Here is a 19126-nt window from a genome sequence, read left to right on the forward strand (position 1 = left end):
TAAGTGTTTATTCTTTCACCAAAAAGTCATATTTGAGAAGCCATAAGGGTCATTAATATTATGTGGATAGCAAAACATAATTCAATTCTAATAGTTAAAAGAATCACCTAGGATAATGACAAACTATGACATTCAAATAACCCTCTGAGGACAATAATAAAAGCTGGACTAAGTATGTTTAAAGATACGAAAGAGCAGACAAAGTAGTAAATGATCAGGCCAAGATCCAGGAGAAGAAAAATATCCAGCGATAGGCCCAAACTTGGGGGGACCTTTGTTATGGGAATGTTAGCCAATCTGGAAAGCCAATTGAGAATTTCCCCAAACTGATGAAAGACATCAATCCACAAATTTCAGAAATCTCAACAAACACCAAGCAAGACAAGTAAAAAGAAATCCACACCTACAGATGTAGTAATAAAACTACAGAAAACTAGACAAAGCAAAAAAATCTTCAATGCAAAGAAAATACTCAGATCACCTTTAAAATAGTAACATTTACATTGACACCTAAATTTTGAATAAATGCCAGAAAACAACAGAATGATGAATTGAATGCGCTGACATGCCAACCTAGAATCTGTTCCTGGCAAAAACATCCTTTAAGAATGATGCTGAGGGGGCAGACAGATGGCTCAGTTAGAGCGCGAGATCTTAATAACAAGGCTGCCGGTTCAATTCCCGCATGGGATGGTGGGCTGCACCCCCTGCAACTAAATTGAAAAGACGACTTGACTTGGAGCTGATGGATGCTGGAAAAACACAGTTCCCCAATAAAAATAAAAAAAGAAAAAATAAGAAAAAATAAAAGAATGATGGTGACATAAAGGCATTTTCCAAAAAACAAACAAAACAAACAAACAAACAAAAAAAAACCTGAAGGTATTTGTCACCAATAAACCAGTGCTAAAAGGAAATGTGAAAATATGTTATTCACAGACAGAAAAAAAGTCTCATAAAAAAAGGTTATAAATGAAGGGAGGAATGATAAGTATCAGAAATAACAATGATGATAACTCTAATGAATACTAACTTTTGAAAAGACAGTTAAAACAATCACTCATGAGTAAACATTTAGAGATTTAAAATGTGTGACAATAATAGATGTCATTGAAGTAATGAATAAAAATAAAGTATCTGAAGGCCCTTTAATTGTAATTGTCTGGGGATGCATTTTACAAACTGTATAATAAACACTAAGAGAACAGTAAGTATATAATTTAAGTATAAAATTTCCAAACTAGCACAGAAAAAAAATACAATAAAAAAAATAATTATAAAGAAGCCAAAAAGAACAGAAAAAGGAAATGTAACAAATAAACAGAAAGTGCAATTGTATGACAGTAGGTTTAAAGTCAGATATAGGAGTGATTAACTATAAATGGATTTAATGTTCCAATTGAAAAACCAAGTTTGCTAGAATGGATTTTTATTTGTAATCTACATGCTGTTCATAAGACATATCTATCTCTAACACATGGAAATGAAAAGGTGGATATACCATGCAAACACTAAAGAAAGCTGACGAGCTAGACAAATATCAAATAAGTAGACACAGCAACAAAAAGCATTATTAAAGATAAAAAGCGATACTTCATGACAAATGTTACAAAGAACCAGAAAACTAACATTTCTAAATACATTTGCACCTACTAATGTGCCTTGAAACGTATTAAGCAAAAACTTGGAAGAGTTACCAAAAAAAAAAAAAGAATCAATTCACGACTACACTTACACATTTTAACATACATCTCCCAGTAACTAACAGGACAAACAAAACATCAGAAAGGTTAAAAAAAATCAAACATGATTACCACACTTGACCTAACAAACATATATCGGAGCCTCTTCTCAGACACTAACGAACACATTCCTTTTTTAAGTATACATGAAACATTTGCAAAGACTGACCATATGAGGCACCACAAAACAAATCTCAAAGAATTCCAAAGAACTGAAATCATACAAAATGTTATCTAACCACAATGCAATGAAGCCAGAAATCATTAAGAAAAAGTAAATGATACATTTTTCATGTTTAGAAACAAAGAAATATACTTATCAACCCATATAAAAAGAATAATGGAAATTAGAAACTATTTGAAAGTGAATACATGAATATACTACGTATCACAACTATTAGAGAAAAATTTCTGCCCTTAAATACAAATATATTAACTTGGAAGGGTGAAAACTAACGATGTAGGCTTTCGCTTCAAAACTCAGAAAAAAGAACAGCAAAATACACCAAAAGAAAATAAAAGGATATAACAACGGTAAGATCAGAAATTAGTAATAACCAAAAACATACAAAAGAGCAATGGTTCACAAAGTGGTTCTCAAGACTCTATTAGGAGGTCCAAAAGGTCAAAACTATTTCCATAATAATACTAAGATAATGTTTGGCTTTTATGCTATATTGATATTTACAATGATGGTGCAAAATAAAAAAAGTGGATATGACTGCTGGAGCCTTAATATGCATGAGTCAAGGCAACAAACTCTACTGTAAATCATTTAAAACTGCCAACAGACTACTAGCAGTTAAAAAAAAGAAAAGAGGGGGTCGGCCCGGTGGCTCAGGCGGTTAGAGCTCCGTGCTCCGTGCTCCTAGCTCCGAAGGCTAGGTTGCCAGTTCAATTCCTCGAGTCCCACAAGGGATGGTGGGCTCTGCCCCCTGCAACTAAGATTGAACACGGCACCTTGAGCTGAGCTGCCTCCCGGATGGCTCAGTTGGCTGGAGCGCCGGCTCTCAACCACAAGGTTGCCAGTTCAATTCCTCGACTCCCGCAAGGGATGGTGGGCAGCGCCCCCTGCAACTAAAAAATTGAACACGGCACCTTGAGCTGAGCTGCCACTGAGCTCCCAGATGGCTCAGTTGGTTGGAGCCTGTCCTCTCAACCACATGGTTGCCGGTTCAACTCCCCCAAGGGATGGTGGGCTGTGCCCCCTGCAACTAGCAACAGCAACTGGACCTGGAGCTGAGCTGCGCCCTCCACAACTAAGACTGAAAGAACAACAACTTGAAGCTGAACAGAACCCCCCACAACTAAGATTGAAAGGACAACAATTTGACCATTGTTCCCCAATAAAGTCCTGTTCCCCTTCCCCAATAAAATCTTTAAAAAAAAAGAAAAGAAAAAATCATTTTCACTTAAGAATGTCCTTGATGAAACAGTAAAAATTAATCATTAAAGCGCTGTGTCAGTTAAATATTCTGTGTAACAAAATGAGAAAATAATACACATGTTGCAAATCAAAGCAAGATAATAGCACGTTGTGATTGAGCTGTAAGTTGATCTAGGCACTGTTTTCATGGAACATATTTTTACTTGAAAGAACAATTATTAGATAAACTATGCTTATCCAGGTTTGGGTATCTGGCAGACATTTTCTCAAAAATAAAGAGTTAGCATGGAAAACAACCAACAGCATTTGCTGCCAGTGATCATATTCAACTTTTCAAGCAAGAACTGGGAATTTGGCAAATTTATATCTACTGTCTTGAGATTTACAGCATCTCACTACTTAAAGTCTTTTCTGATGAGACTGGTAGTGACTTCAATAAATGTGGTTTCTGGTATCATATAATGAAATATGTCAATATTTGGAAGATGTGCATAACTCAGTGAACTTATATTTTCCGAATAATCAACACCAGCACGGTGTTACAAAAGCATGCATGAGTAAAAGATCCATCCAATATGCAAGACAGACCAATGATCTTTAATGTACAGAGTAAGAAAAGTATACTGATATGGTTTCAGATTTCATACTACAACTAGCCTTTAAAACAATACTTGTTGAGATCTGCTGAACTATCAAAGATTATCCACAACAATCTGAAAAGGCTATTAAAATATTCTTCTCTTTTCCAACTCCCTATCTGTGTGAGACTGGATTTCATTCTACTTCAACCAACACATACTATGCTATATTGAATTCAGAAGTAGATATGGGAATACAGCTATGTTCTATTAACCAGACATTTAAAGGAAATTTGCAAAATGATTAAACAATGTCATTCACATCTCACTAAATTTGTTCTGAAAGACATAGTTGTTTTTCCTTTAAAGAATGTTATTTAATATTAACATGCAATGAGTTTATTATGTTCATTTTAAATGAATATTTGTAAATTTTTCTCAGTTATTTGTTTAAATTTAAAAACAGAAAAATTTACAAATATATCAACACACATAGCCCACATAAAACTTTTTGGAGTCCTCAATAATTTTTAAATGTAATGGCGTTCTGAGAACAAAAAGTTTGAGAAATGCTGCAACGGAGAAAGATCAGAACCCAAAACTGATTCTTTGAAAAGACTTTAAAAAAAAAAGTAACACCTGGCAAGAGTGATCAAAAAAAATATTTTAAAAGAGAAGCACAAATAAGCTATGTTAAAAGAAAAAAGAAAATATCACTACATATCCTGAGGACATTAGAAAAATAAGATTTCATGAACTTCATAGCAATAAATTTGAAAATTTAGATAAAATGCTAAAAGTGTAATTTACCAAAATAGGCAACTCATAAAACAGAAATATATAAATTGTCCTATAACCATTGAAGAAATTAATTAAAAGCCTTCTGAAAAAGAAAACTCCTAATCCAGATGGCTTCTCTAAAAAATTATACCCATCATTTAAGAAACAGCAGCTCTATGATGCAAATTCTTCCAGAGTAAAAAAAGTTTAAAAACTCTCCAACTAATTTTATGAAGCTAACATAACCTTCAAATAAAAACCAAACAAAAGCATTGTAAGAAAGGAAAATTAAAGGTTAATTATACTCATGACCACAGAAAAATCTTGATCAAAATTTTAACAAACTGAATATACCACTTTTTAAAAAGACCATGACAAAAAAAATCATGACCAAGTGAGTCACGAAAAAAGTAGGTTAATTACAAGAATGCAAGATTGATTAAGCATTCAAAACTGAATTAATGTAATTCACCACATTAACAGACTAAAAAAAAGAAACTTATGATCATTGCATTAAATGCAATGAAAGTATTTAATAAAATTTACCATCCATTTAATATATAAACTCTTACTTAACATGATAGAAACTAAAGGGAACTTCCTTAATCTGCTAAAGGATATCTAGAAAAAAAACTACAACAAACATCATACTTAATGGTCAAATAGTGAAAGTTTTCCCTTTGTGATCAGGAACAAGATAAGGATGTCCTCTATCACCACTTCTATTCAGGAATGTACTGGACGTCCTAGCCAGGGAAGTAAGGCAAGAGAAAGAAATAAAAGGTGTAAGGATTGGCAAGAAAGAAACAAAACTAATCATTCATAAATGATATGTTTGTGAATATAGAAAACTGAAAGTACAGAAAAACTGTCAGAAATAAGAGTTGAACAAGACTGTGAAATTCAAAATCAATTGCATTTCCATGAAAACAGCAATCACAGTTAGAAAATAAAACTTGAAAAACAAAGACTCCATTTAAAATTGCCTCAAAAAATATGAAGTACCTAGCAACAAGTACAATGAGAGATTGCAAATCCTCTGCAGGGAAAATCATAAAACTTCACTGACAGATATTAAAGGACGTAATTAAAATATAGGCAATGATCTTGATTTGAAAGACTCTTTATTATAAAAGTATCAATTTTCCCCAAACTGATTTAGAGTCAAGGTAATCTCAATGAAAAATCACAACAGGATTATGTTGGACATGCTGAAATTTAAGCACCAATAGCCAAGATACTCTGAAAAAAATAAAGAATAAGAACTTCTCTAATATAATCAAAATTTATTAGACTATGACAAGTATGACAAGATAGTGTAATTTATAAAAAGAAAACCAATGGAACAGAATAGAGAGATCAGATGTAGACTCACACATATATGGACAGCTGATATATAAGTGGCATGACAAAATAAAAGATACCTCTGCTTTTCCAGTAAACAAAGCTGGGACAGAGAACTAACGACATGGAAACGAATGAAATTGAACCTAGTCTTCACAGCATTCAAAAAATAAATTCTACCTAGATGGAAACCAAATTCATGTCAATAATCACATAAAGAATTATTTCAGATTCAAACAAAATTGATTGATGATGTATCCTCAGTGGGATATATCTTGAGAACAAGTATCTTTTTTAGTAGTAAACTTGGCATTGTTATATAGAAATTTTAAAAAATATATAGTAGTATACAGCAAATTAACAACTATAATGTCATTAAGGTACCAAGATTTTTAAGAGTGGGACAAGAGAACCTAATACCTAAAATCAAAGCTAAGTGGAAAAAAACCTTTCCTGAAGAGGAAATATCACTAATTAAATTTGCTTTTTCTAAAAAATGTGTTTACTATCTCTGTCCGCTAAAAATACCTAACAATGAAAACTCAGTTATAGTGAATGCCCCAAACATCCAAACTACGACCTCTAAATATCAATTCTCATTGAAAAAGGATTGCTTGGAAAAATAGCTGAGGTAGAATAGTTCTGGGGCAGAAAATACAATCAATCTGATATTGCTTTCAAATCCTGAAAGCAAAGAAGCTATACAAGAATACTAGAATCAGGGCCAGCCGGGTGGCTCGGGCGGTTGGAGGTCCGGGCTCCTAACGGCCGAAGCCTGCTGGTTCGACTCAACTCCCGTAAGGGATGGTGGGCGGCGCCCCCTGCAACTAAGAATGAACACTGCACCTTGAGTTGAGCTGCCGCTGAGCTACCAGATGGCTCAGTTGGTTGGAGCGTGTCCTCTCAACCACAAGGTTGCCGGTTAGACACCTGCAAGGGATGGTGGGCTGTGCCCCATGCAACTAACAACGGCAACTAGACCTGGAGGTGAACTGTGCCCTCCACGACTACGACTGAAAGGACAAAATCATGGAAAAAATCCTGGAAATACATACCGTTCCCCAATAAAGTCCTGTTCCCCTTCCCCAATAAAATCTTTATTAAAAAAAATAGGATACTAGAATCATATCAGAAGACATAGGAGCCAAAGGAAGAGGTTTCCACTGAACAAAGAGCTAACTGGAGTATCAAAGAATGACTGCAATGGATTTAAACATATTAAAAAATGTAAAAATCTGTTAAGTTTAGATTTTCCATTACTAAAAATGGAACAACCAAACATGTTCCTCCTGATATGTTACAACAGGCAATACACAGCACCACCAATGAAATACTCTTAACACAAAACTACATCTAACTCTAATCAAGTTTCTCTATCAGTTTAGAGGAACAGGTGAGATGAAGGAACATATTAATGGACCATGAGGATACAATCAGCCAAATCCAGAACGTGAGAAATTCTACACAATACATGACCCAGTTTCTTCAACAAACAAATGAAGAATAGAAAAGATAAACTGACATAGATTAAAAGAGACTTACAACATATCAAGCAATGAAACATGTGGACCTTATATGGATTCAGTGGCAACCAACCATTAAAACATTTTAAAAAAAATAATAGGTGAAAACTGAAAACAGACTGGATATTATGAAATACTAAGAAATCTTGGTTAATTTTGTTGGGTGGGATAATGGTCCTTATGTGATAAAGATATATATTGAAGTATTTACCAACAAGCTTATAAAACGTTTCGGACTTGCTTTGAAATATTACAGATTTATTTATAAATTATTTGCGCAATTACAGATTAAAATAGGTAGGTAGGTCAGTAGATGGGTGTGTGGGTGAATTAATAGATGAATATAACTTCCTCAGGAAGGGAATCAATTCTAGGTGAATTAATTTAAATTAAATATGAAGGCAAAACATTAAAGCTTTTAGATCATATAGGTGAATACTTTCATGTTCTCAGAAGAGGGCAGGACTTATTAACAAAATCTCAAAAATCACTAAACAAAAATGTGTAATACCACACATAACTCAAGATTGTCTACTTCACATGATTTTATAGGTACTTACTGCTGGTAAAAGAGACTGCATATTTTGATTAGAATCTGCTATTGTAGCAAGGTAGACCAAGTTTGTATGCAACATCTGCTGATACCTATTAAAACAAAACAAATATCAACATTAAAAAATGAATTTCTTCCTATCTGCTTAAATACAAACAGCATTCTAATCATTTCTCGAGTTTAATAAAAGATTTGTTACCTGTACAGCAATAGCACTTCATTTTTTCCTAGTTCCTCTGCAAAATAATTCCAAATAATAAATACATTCAAAGATGATGATAAACTCTAAGTTATTACCATGTGCTAGATACTGTTATGACTAGTTTTATATTTTTATATATCTCATTTAATCCTCAATCCAACACTATGAGGTAAAAGTTCTTATTTTCTCCATTTTACAGATGAGGAAACAGATTTAGAAAGGTTAGTAACTTGTACAAGCTTGCATAGCTTAGTAAAGGGAGTATCTGAGATATGTACTGGCTCCATACCTTGTATATATTCAAGGTGTAATCAAAAGATACAGTGAAGGTGTACATTAAAAAAAAAATTCTTACAGTAAAAGACACATTGCCATTAATCCCCCTCAAAATACACCCCTTCACTTCGAACACATTTATCCCATCATTCTTGCCACTTTATGAAGTAGTTCTGGAAGTCCTCTTCCATGAGTGTCTTTACTTCATCCCCCATCATGACAACGCTCCGTGTCACACACTACTTCTGGTACATTAATTTCTGTCAAATAAAAACATTACAGTGTGTCCTCATCTTATTCACCGGATCTGGTACCATGTGACTTCTGGTTCTTTCCCAAAGTCAAAATGACCATGAAAGGAAAACATTTTGCATTGATTCAGGATATTGAGGCAGCCATGACAGCGCAACTAAAGACACTCACGAAAGAGGACTTCCAGAACTGCTTCACAAAGTGCGAAGAACGATGGAATAAGTATGTTCGAAGCAAGGGGGAGTAGTTTGAGAGGGATTAATGGCAATGTGTCTTTTACTGTAACAAATTTATTTTAAACATTCACCATATCTTTTGATCACACTATATATAGAGGGTGCCAAAAAAATGCATACACATTTTAAGAAAGGAAAAAACTGTATTAGAATTGTTAATACTCAACATGTACCGATAACAAAAGATGAACACAAGTCACATTTGACTCCTGCAATTACAAGAGATACTCAAAGTGGCTACCATCAGTGCCCAGACACTTCTGATTACAGTGAACTACTGCTTGAGCAACGCTGACCAAAGTGTCCACTTGTATACATTTTTTTGGCACCCCGTGTGTGTGTGTGTGTGTGTGTGTATGTGTGTGTTTTAAGAGGTCTAGAATGAAGGAATTCAATGAAACGAATATGCTTATTACCTTCCCTCTGCCATTTTCATGTTGCCAGAAACTTCAAACCCACAAACAGTCAACATGCTCTGCTAAAATGTCAGGAAGGAGGTGGGAACCACACATTTTTTTCCTTCTCACTGTTGCAGCAGTAACCAACAAATTATGCCTGCTATGGTTATACTGTCCATCTATTAGGACTCAGCATAGAGAAAAGACAATGAAATAAGTGTCTCCAATTACAATATATTTATGTATATATGCTAAAGTACAGAGATGGAGGAAATGATAGGACACCATTAAAGATTAACTTTAAAAAATAACGCAGATTCTCTTACTGGAGTGAAGGGTGAAACACATCTATAGTGATCTTGCTTGTGAATTAGTTTTGCTAAAACTCTTTGCATAATTTTAAAAATTAACTAAGACAATACCAGGTTAAAATTAGTAGCAGTCCAATTAGTAGTGTTTGCAAACCCTCAATATACAAACATAAGTCTTCCATCGAATTGTTAGTATTTCATTTACTAAGAAATATTAAATACAAATTAAAATAATGAAAGTCAAAAGAACTTTATGAAGCTAAATAAAGCCTTTTAATATACATCCCAGATGAAATAATTTTCTAAAACAGACACCATAAAAGGAATCGTAGTAAATTCTTGCATTTTTTTTTCTATTAGAAACAACTGGTTTCACTATCTTTAATTAGGGGAAAAAAAAAATTATATCTCACTGACCTTAAAGTTTCTTCACTAGTAAGTTTATGCTCTTTTTTAATTTTTTCCACAATTATTCAGGTATAACTGACATACAAAGAAACACACATATTTAGTGTGTATTATTTGATGTTTGGACATACGCAAACACCCATGATACCAACACCACAATCAAAGTAATAGACATCTATCACTTCCCCAAGTTTCCTTGTTTCCCTTTTTGTTGTTTAAAAACAAGTCTATGCTCTTAATGCTCCTCCTCACATATGCACTGATATTGCTCAATCAGACCTGATGCAGTCTGTTACAGTGAACCTTATATAAACAAGCACCAAGCATTATTGTATTATATTGTACTGAATTATTCATAACAGTTCATTACGTTGTTGAAATTCTTCAAATAGCACTAACAGACACCACTAGCTGGAACTATTTTATTATTCTATAGATTGTCAATACACTCTAAGTAATACAAGGTTCCATAATCTTGCCATTTTTTTAAATCAGCCAGCCATTTTTAATAAGGACACATAACCCATTTCAAAGTCTACTCCCTCAAGTTTTCCTTTTCTTCTCTATTAGTGTGGTTGTATTATACTCAGATATGAAATTTGCTGTCTACCCTATCAAAAGTAAAAATACCAAAACCTAACTAAGAGACTATGGTTTACTCATGACCCTTTAAGAAAAACTTTTAGTCATGCTAATGCTGATTAGTACTCAATAAAACTGTTAAAATACTGTTAAATCTAATCTGCCACACTCTTAAGGCCTCATTTGTAAAATAATGAAAGTCAGAGTAGATCTCAAAGCCCCTTCTAGTTCTAAACACCTACAAATACAGCATTTTTTATTGAATACTTCAATGGAAAGCCATTTCTCCAACCATATTTTTAAGTTTGAAGTTTGAAACAATTTCAAACTTATGGTTTCAAGAATATAAAGAACTCCCAAAAATCTTTCTCCCACACTCCCCAATCATTAGCATTTTACATTTGTCGTATTCCATCCTAAACACATACACCAACATATACACACGCAAGTACACACACTTTTTTTTCCAAAACCATTTGAGTCAGTTACAGACGTATACCCCGTTACTACTAACACTTTAGTGTCTATTTCCCCAAAACAAGGACATTCTCCTATATACCCACTATAGAACCATTATAATGAGAAAAGTAATATTGATACAGTATTACCAACTAATCCACAGAACCCATTCAAATTTCTCCAACTGTCACAATAGCCTCAAATCTTTTTATTTAATGTAATGTAAGGCAGTAGGCAAAAATGATCATTTTTAACGGTTTTCTCACTTTAGCGGGTTTTATTTTGTGTAAAATTGGGTTTTTACAGCATTGAAATAAGCTTATTCAAAGCCCAAAGATGAACATTCATGAAAATACTATATAATCATATTCTTTGTGTTTGTGTCACCTAAAAAAAAAGCAAATATTCTAGAAAAATCTAGCTTCAGCTGAGACTACTGAAATGATAAAAGTATATTCCTTTACAAACAGTAAAGAAACATTTTCCTGAGACACTTTTATAAATAGTATTACATTTGTCACTGAAACAGTTTATTTTAATGTATTATGATTTCTAAAATAGTCTCCATTAATGAAATAGGGTATATAAGCCAAGAGCAGGTATAAAACATATTCAACATTTTATGTTTGATGATTCCGAAATACCCATCATTAACTTATTAAATAAATGAAGCAGTTCACTTCCCAGAGATTCCACTAAGAGCCGCTACATCAATTACCTTGAATAAGGTAAAATAACCACTATTAAATTTGTTGATATAATTAAAAAATGAATCTGAAGCCAGATTTCATTTAAAAGAAATTAGAGAAGCTATGATGATTGTGTCTATAAGACAACAGGAATACAATTTACAGAATAAACGTTATCTTCCTATAACTAGGAATTTAAAACTACATTCCCATATATCATGATGAATACAAATTTTTTGCTTAAAAATTATTGATAGCACACTCTGAAATAGTTGCATTCAAATACAAAAAAATAAGAGGCTGATTTAAGTAAATATATACATTGATTTAGAAAATGCTCAAACCACGACACAAAAGAGCAGTCATACATTCTCATATATGTTATCAGAATTCAAAGAGAAGAGGATCTTTGCATATGAGTTCCACAATTGATTCACTGACTTACATGAGTGTAATATACGAGTAACTGTGTATACGTAAATAAATATACAAAGAGCAACATGTACAAAGATGTCACCAGTGTAAAACATTTGGGTAGCAAGGATATGGTGCTCATGATCTCATTTTTACATATGTGTTTTCTCTAATTTTCTACAATGCATATACTGATTTCATAAAAATAAACTTATTTTCAATTGAAAACAGTTTCAGGCAAAATTAACACATCTTAAGAATTAATTATAATTGAACTATTAATTCAATGGCTGTAATTTACTGATGTTCCTCTTAATTTTCCTTTTACTTCTACTACAAGAAACGAACATTTATTAAGATTGAGAGATTTTTTTGCTCTTCATTCACAAACCAATTCTGACAACTTGAGAAAATAATAACTAAAAAACTCTATGAATGAAGTGAAATCCATCAGGAAGAGCGGAATTTAAGATTCTACCTAAGTCAATTTTAAGCCCCATTTGTACCAAATATGTGAGAAAATAAGGTCTATTCCAATATGCAAAGAATGCAGGAAATTATCATATGTACAAAAAAAAGGCTAAGAAGATAAAAAATAAAATAGTATAAACTTTTGCTGACTTAAGTGGAAAAGTTGGTTCTAGAACTGAGTGTTTTCTACCCATGCCATGTGCTGCTAGGTTCCTTAATGAACCAGTGCTATGCCACAAAACCCCTTGTTCTACCTAGTTTTAAAAGCCATAGGTGAAAATAATTTTAATTAGAACCTCTAAACTTTCAGATGGTTGACTTCAGATAGTGATCTTCTTACCAGTGGTGATTATCAATAGTTAAACTGAAGAAGTAGATCAGCTCGTTTTTTAAAAAAGTATGTTCAAATATAAACAGACTAGATTCGTCAAAGAAACAATATACAAAAAAGAAAATGGTCATATAAAATGCAAAATGTGCTATGATTAGAAAGTAACATATCCTAGCATTCATACCTAAGTTTCTAATATATCATTCTCCAAAAAAAAATGAACCAGGGCGTGAAGAAATAAGTGATTCCAAACTGGGGCAGGAAAAAGTACAAGAAAAGCCTAGAACATTTTGTGGTGCAAGAAAATAAGAAAATTCTCAAAAAATAATGGAGACTCATCAAAAAGCTAGCTTGAGGGACTCCCAGTGGCCACCATCAAGGACAATTTGAGAAAGAGAATAAGTAACAGAGTAACAGATTATAACCAAGAGAATAAAATAAGAATCCCTAAATCCATTCAAATATAAATGAATGAATGAATGAATGAATGAATGAGGCAAGGGAATGAAAATTTCTTCCTTACAGTATAACTCCAAATAAATGTAGAAGGAATAGTGGATTTAGTTATCATTTGGCAACCACCATAGTAATATCTGTTTCAGTCAAGAATCATTGATGGATGCTAAAATTAATGTGTGAAAGTATAAGAAACAGCATGTGTCTCAGGTAGATACCGCAACAAAGCACGTAAGAATTATAAAGAAAAAAATACTAACTTTAGAGTGGAGAAACTGGCAGGCACCATTTCAGTGACTGAAATATTGGGACAAATGCTGGGACAAATCATATGGCTACCTGTGGATGCACTGAGAAGGACACATCACATCTGTAATACTCCAGTCAAAAGCGAGTAATGTGTATCTAATCAAGGGGAAACACCCCTCAAATACAAAATGAGAGACATTCCACAAAGTGACAGCTTTGTACTCTTCAACAATGTTAGTTAATATCGTCCAAGTTAACAGAAAGACTGAACATCAGTTCCAGATTAAAGTATACTCAAGACACTTGATAACTAAATGCAGTACCTTATCTTGAGAGCAGACCAGTGAGATCCCTAAAAGACAAATATGTCCCAAAATGATCGTGAGCATATTCTAGAGCCGTGTTGGCCAAATGGTAACCATTAGATACACTGAAATGTGGCTAGTGCAAAATGATATTATTAGATTAAGATGCACACTGGATTTCAAAGATTTAGTATGAAACAAAAGAATGTAAACTATCATTAATATTTTATTTTGATTACATATTGAAAGGATATTATTTTGGAAATGATAAGTTAAAGCATATTATTAAAATTACTTTCTCCTGTGTCTGTTTCCTTGTTCAGTGTGTCTACTAGCAAATGTAAAACTACATATCTGGCTCGCAATATACAGAGGGTGCCAAAAAAAATGTATACACGTTTTAAGAAAAGAAAAAACTGTATTAAGATTGTAATAATATATATCGATAACAAAAGATGAATACAAATCATGTGTATACATTTTTTTGGCACCCCTGGTATTTCTACTGGATGGTGCTGTTCTAGAGACTTTTGGTAAAATGTTCAACTTGCCCCACTCCATCAGATACTATTAAGGGATGCTGTTTTCTTCAGACATATTACTTCAAATTAACAAGTTTAGTTCTTAATGATGACCAATTCTCTATTTATTAGATAGGAGTTTTGCTTTCTCAATCACATACATAGATATAACTAAACATCCTATCTATCTGAAGACCTAACTTTTCCACAAATCAGACTATACACAAATTTGAAGTCATTATTTTATAATGTAAGAAGTGTAAAAAACAATTAATACCCACTCCATCCCAAAGAAAATTTTCTTTTGTAAAAATCAAGGTCACACAAAAAATTGCACACTAATGTTCACAGTAGTATTATTCATAATAGCCAATGAAAACAACCCAAATGTCCATCACTGATGGATAAAATGCAGCATAGCTATACATGAATGGAAGATTCAGCAATAAAAAGAAAGTTCTAATACATGTTTCAGCATGGATGAATCTTGAAAATATGCTAAGACAAAGCAGTCAAAAAAGACCACATATTGTATGAATCTATTTATATGAAATGTCCTCAACAGGCAAATCTACACAGACAGAAAAATTGGTGGTTGTCAAGGGGTGAGGAATTAGGTGGTAGAAATGGGGAATCACTGCTGATGTGTATACAGTTTCTTGACGGGATAACGAAAACGTTCTAAAATTGATTGAGATGATGGTAGTACAACTTATCAATATTCTAAAACACTTGAATTATACTTTAAAATGGGTAAATTGTATGGTATGTGAATTATATGTCAATAAAGCTGCTATTAAAAAAGTAAAAAGTTAACACAAAATGAAATTTAAATTTCAACACAAAAATGAAAATTAAAAGAAAATTTCATATCAATCTTACTGAGAACACTCTGAGGTCTTTCCTTTATTCTGATAGTCCATTATACACTGAATAAGATGGTTATTTTCATCCAACATCTGAAATAAAATTGGAAAAAGTTTATTGTAAATCTAGTGTTATCAAGTAAAATTTTTAAAAGACCTTCAAATTTCTAGAAATATTTATACAGAAACTGAATCCACTCAGATCTTTTAAATCTTATTTTACACCTCTGGAATGTCATGTTTAATCAACAATTTTTAAATAACTCTATTCCAATTATGCTCCCGCAGCCCAGAAGGAAAAATTTGAAGTTTCTTTTGTATTCAAACACTAATTACCCCTGCTATATATGTAATAGAAGCTTTAGCCTGTTAAGACTAACTGTTGAGTCCACGTTAGCTTTCTATCATTCTAAAGCTTTTTAGTAGTAAAGAAAATTGTCCTTCCTTATCCAGAATGAAGTAAATACATAAAAACTTCAGCCCAGGAAGCTTGAGGAGATAGCTGGCCAGTTTCCAAGTTTTACACAGTATGGTTCTGTGATTCTCCAAACATGAAATAATCAAATACAATAATTTCTACTTATGTATAATAAATTTATTGCAGGCTTACCTTATAATTCACTTGTCCCAAAAGTTTCAAAACAAAAGCATACCTATTTATCACTCTATCATGTTATAACAATTTAAAGCAATATTGGTTTTAAGGATTAAATAATTCATCTAAGCAAAGTGACACTGAGAAAAGAATACTCATGTATTAATGGCAATTAAAAGGCCAGTTAGTTTTAGTGCCAGCTTTGCTATCCCATGCAAACCACTTAAAATTTCAGATTTATCTGAAAGATCAAGGGACAGGAGTAGCTGTTCCTCCTATACTTGCCCCATCCCTCCCGGCAAGTACAGGAGGAACAATGAAGTAGAATACCATAATCACTCTATCTCAATAATTTAGTTAATATAACTCAATTAAAAACGAAGATCCATTTGACAGTAACTAATTTTTTTTCTGCATATGAATCATAATCTTAACTTGCTGGAAAAAAATACTGTTAATTTCTTAAATAGACTCACTGGATGCCAAAAAAAATTGTCCTTATAATGCAATCAAACCATTTCACAATGTATCTTCTCAGTAGATTTCTCAGCCCAACAAACTGTATCATTAGAATGTCTCATATCTAAAATTAATCCCTCACACTGTAAAACGAGGCACTTGATTTGGAATCCACTTTCCCTTCTCATCTGAAGATGAAAACTAATTGATCAACATCTCCTTAAATAATCACCCAAGAGAAATATCTTAAGAAGAAAAACTCTGTAGGAAAAAGAAAAACTCAGGAATTTCCTACAGTCCAAAAATAAAAAGTGAATCCCTCCCCCCACAAAAAAAAATGTTTTTGAGTGTGTTCTTGGAGCTGTTCGCCACACTGCAGACTTAGCCCAATGCACTGTATGAAAATACAGCACCCAGGCACTGCCAAGCCGGTTTGCTCATAAAATAAGGTCACAGTTAGGCAAATAAATGTCAAATGGCACACTACAAAGAACCTGACAGTAAACAGAAACTGATGTACAATCTATTGGGCATACGATGTAGTAGTAATACATGCGATGCTGCCTTAGTACTAAAAACTCACCTTTCTTCACGTTTCATCCCTACTCCAGTGCATAAAACAAACTCGAAATCTTTAAGGTAAACTACGAAGTTTAGCAAGTAACTTTTCAAAGTCAGGCTGAGTAAAATTCAGAATGCTGCTTTGCTCATAAGGCAACCAGGGTAGAAGACAATAAAGAACCTTTGTGTCCCTAATTGGCAGTAACACGGCAACAAGAGACAGTACTACTCTCTAAAAGGGAGGCGGCTCCCAGTGTATTTATCACGACTTCTGTAATTGGTTATAATTATCACATTGTCTCTACCACTAGACTGTAAACTCCATGAAGGCAGGGTCCATGGCTCACCACTGTAGCCTCAGAGCCTAGACATGGCGCTCAATGAAATTTGCTGAGACGTAAACGGATATGGGGTGAATCCGGAATGGAGAAGGGGACTCCGAGGTTAACCCTTAAGTCCAGAGGGCTCTCCCTCGCCTACCCCTCTGATGCTACGAAGGCTCCCTGTAGCGTCTCCCAAGTTCTCGGAGTTCCGCAACTCGGCTGGAGTTTGCAGCACCGCGGAGGGCGGCGACTTCCCCTCGGCCTCCCGCGACCCAGGTCGGGTCTACACCAAGCAGCCACGGAGCGCTGGGCGGGGCGACGCTAAAGTAACTCCGGAGCGACGCGCGGGGCCGCGGGGGGCGCCGGCTGTAACAGCCCTTACCCCGCGCGATCAGCGCCGCCGGGCGCACGCGCCCCGCAGCCCGAACGCCGCCCCATCCCTAGAGAAATCCAGCGGCGGTTACTTGGGCTTTTGTGCCTGTAGGAAAGAGCCCCAATGTGCCAAGGACTCGGTGAGAGAACCAGTTCGCCGTCTTCCGCCACCCACTCAGGCACAGCCCGTGGCTCGTGTTGCCACAACGCCGCCTCCCAGCAGGCCCGCCTCCGCCCCCGGCCCGACCGACTCTCGGCCCGGCCCCCGGGGGTCTCTCCCAAAGGCGGGATGGGCCTGGCATCCCCGTCCCCGCGAGGTTTCACCTTCTGAATTGCGGCGGGAGTGATCTCCCCCTTGCCTCGCTGCCTCGGGGCTGCGAACGCCACAGACATGTTGCCGCCGTCACCACTATCGGCAAGTCCCGAGCGCACCGGGTGAACAGCAAACTGGGGGGAAAGACGCCGGCCTCTCGGGCTGAACCACTTCGGGAACGCGGGGAGGGGGGATGCTCCAGTGCCGAACAAACGGGAGGCCTGCCTGGCCTAACGGAGGAACTCTGGCCCACAGACGTCCTCTTTCTGAATGTTATTTGAGAATCGAAGCCCCCATGGAACTTCTCTGTTTTTTGATCGACCTCTCTTTCTTCAACCTTTCCTGTCATGGCCCCCAGTCCCTTTGCGCTAATGGTAGGACCGCGCCCCAGCCCTCCCTCCGCTTCAGCGATTCAGGAAATGGTCCCGCCGCCACGGGAGAGTGAGAGGCTGGGGCAGCCCGTCACAGGAAATGCTAGTGGCCCGAACTGGCCCGCCCCTTTCACGCGGGTGCAAGTTGCCTCCCTCCTCGGCGCGCTGAAAGGTCCCTCCAACTGCGTTTCGGCACTGTTGTTGATCTAGTTCAATTTTTCCAACTTTATCCTCACCCCTCCTCGAGTTGTCTAGGCACCCCGGATAGGGGAGGAGGAAGGTCAAGACACGGGAATCGGTGCAAACCGCTGGAGCATCTGCTGACAGAAGGTAGAGGTGGAGGACTAGGTGAACGCGGATTCGCTGGTTTAAACGGCTCGGCTACGCCCCAAATGCGCACCTCTGGGTCCACAGTCTCGCACGCGCACACGTCGTCACTAACAATTGGAAGCGAGCCTGATTCAAAATCGGGAAACAGGGCTGTGTCCAGTACTCAGGGGCAGTCGGCCAACTTGGCTAGCGTACCAGAGGAGGGGTTCGCTTCTTGGGACAAACCCTTAGAAACGTCGGGTCTATTTCGTCTGATTTGGATTTTTCGAATTAAGTTTTGAAATAGGGCACCCTCACTCTTTTCCAATTACATACTTAGTGCCTTGTAAGTTAGGCCCAAGCTGCCAGGCTTCAACTCAGTGTTAGGAAAAAACAACAACAAAGCTCTCAAATTATGTAAGGACGACGGGCAAATGTGGGTAATGTGTTGGTGTGAGGTTTTTAAAAATTATTCTGTAAATTTACATTT

General features: G+C 35.6%; 1 protein-coding gene across 4 annotated transcripts in view; it reads right to left on the bottom strand.

The window, feature by feature from the left end:
- SS18 (SS18 subunit of BAF chromatin remodeling complex) overlaps positions 1 to 18125 on the bottom strand; it is a 63558-nt gene extending 45433 nt beyond the window's left edge. Inside the window, exons 1-4 of one of the 4 annotated variants that reach the window (XM_074340210.2) lie at positions 17968 to 18073; positions 15350 to 15426; positions 8107 to 8143; positions 7915 to 7999 (exon numbers count right to left, since the gene is read on the bottom strand). In XM_074340210.2, the coding sequence (XP_074196311.1) occupies positions 7915 to 7989 (75 nt within the window). In that variant the 5' untranslated portion in view covers positions 7990 to 7999; positions 8107 to 8143; positions 15350 to 15426; positions 17968 to 18073. Of the gene's footprint in view, positions 1 to 7914; positions 8000 to 8106; positions 8144 to 15349; positions 15427 to 17967 lie in introns of all 4 variants that reach the window. The other 3 variants (XM_074340211.2, XM_019741245.3, XM_019741246.3) reach the window with 3 other exon arrangements.
- Between the last annotated feature and the right edge of the window lie 1001 nt (positions 18126 to 19126).

This window comes from Rhinolophus sinicus, chromosome 4 (genome assembly GCF_057876585.1).
Source record: "Rhinolophus sinicus isolate RSI-liver-muscle chromosome 4, RSI-T2T, whole genome shotgun sequence".
In the NCBI taxonomy this organism is placed as follows: domain Eukaryota; kingdom Metazoa; phylum Chordata; class Mammalia; order Chiroptera; family Rhinolophidae; genus Rhinolophus; species Rhinolophus sinicus.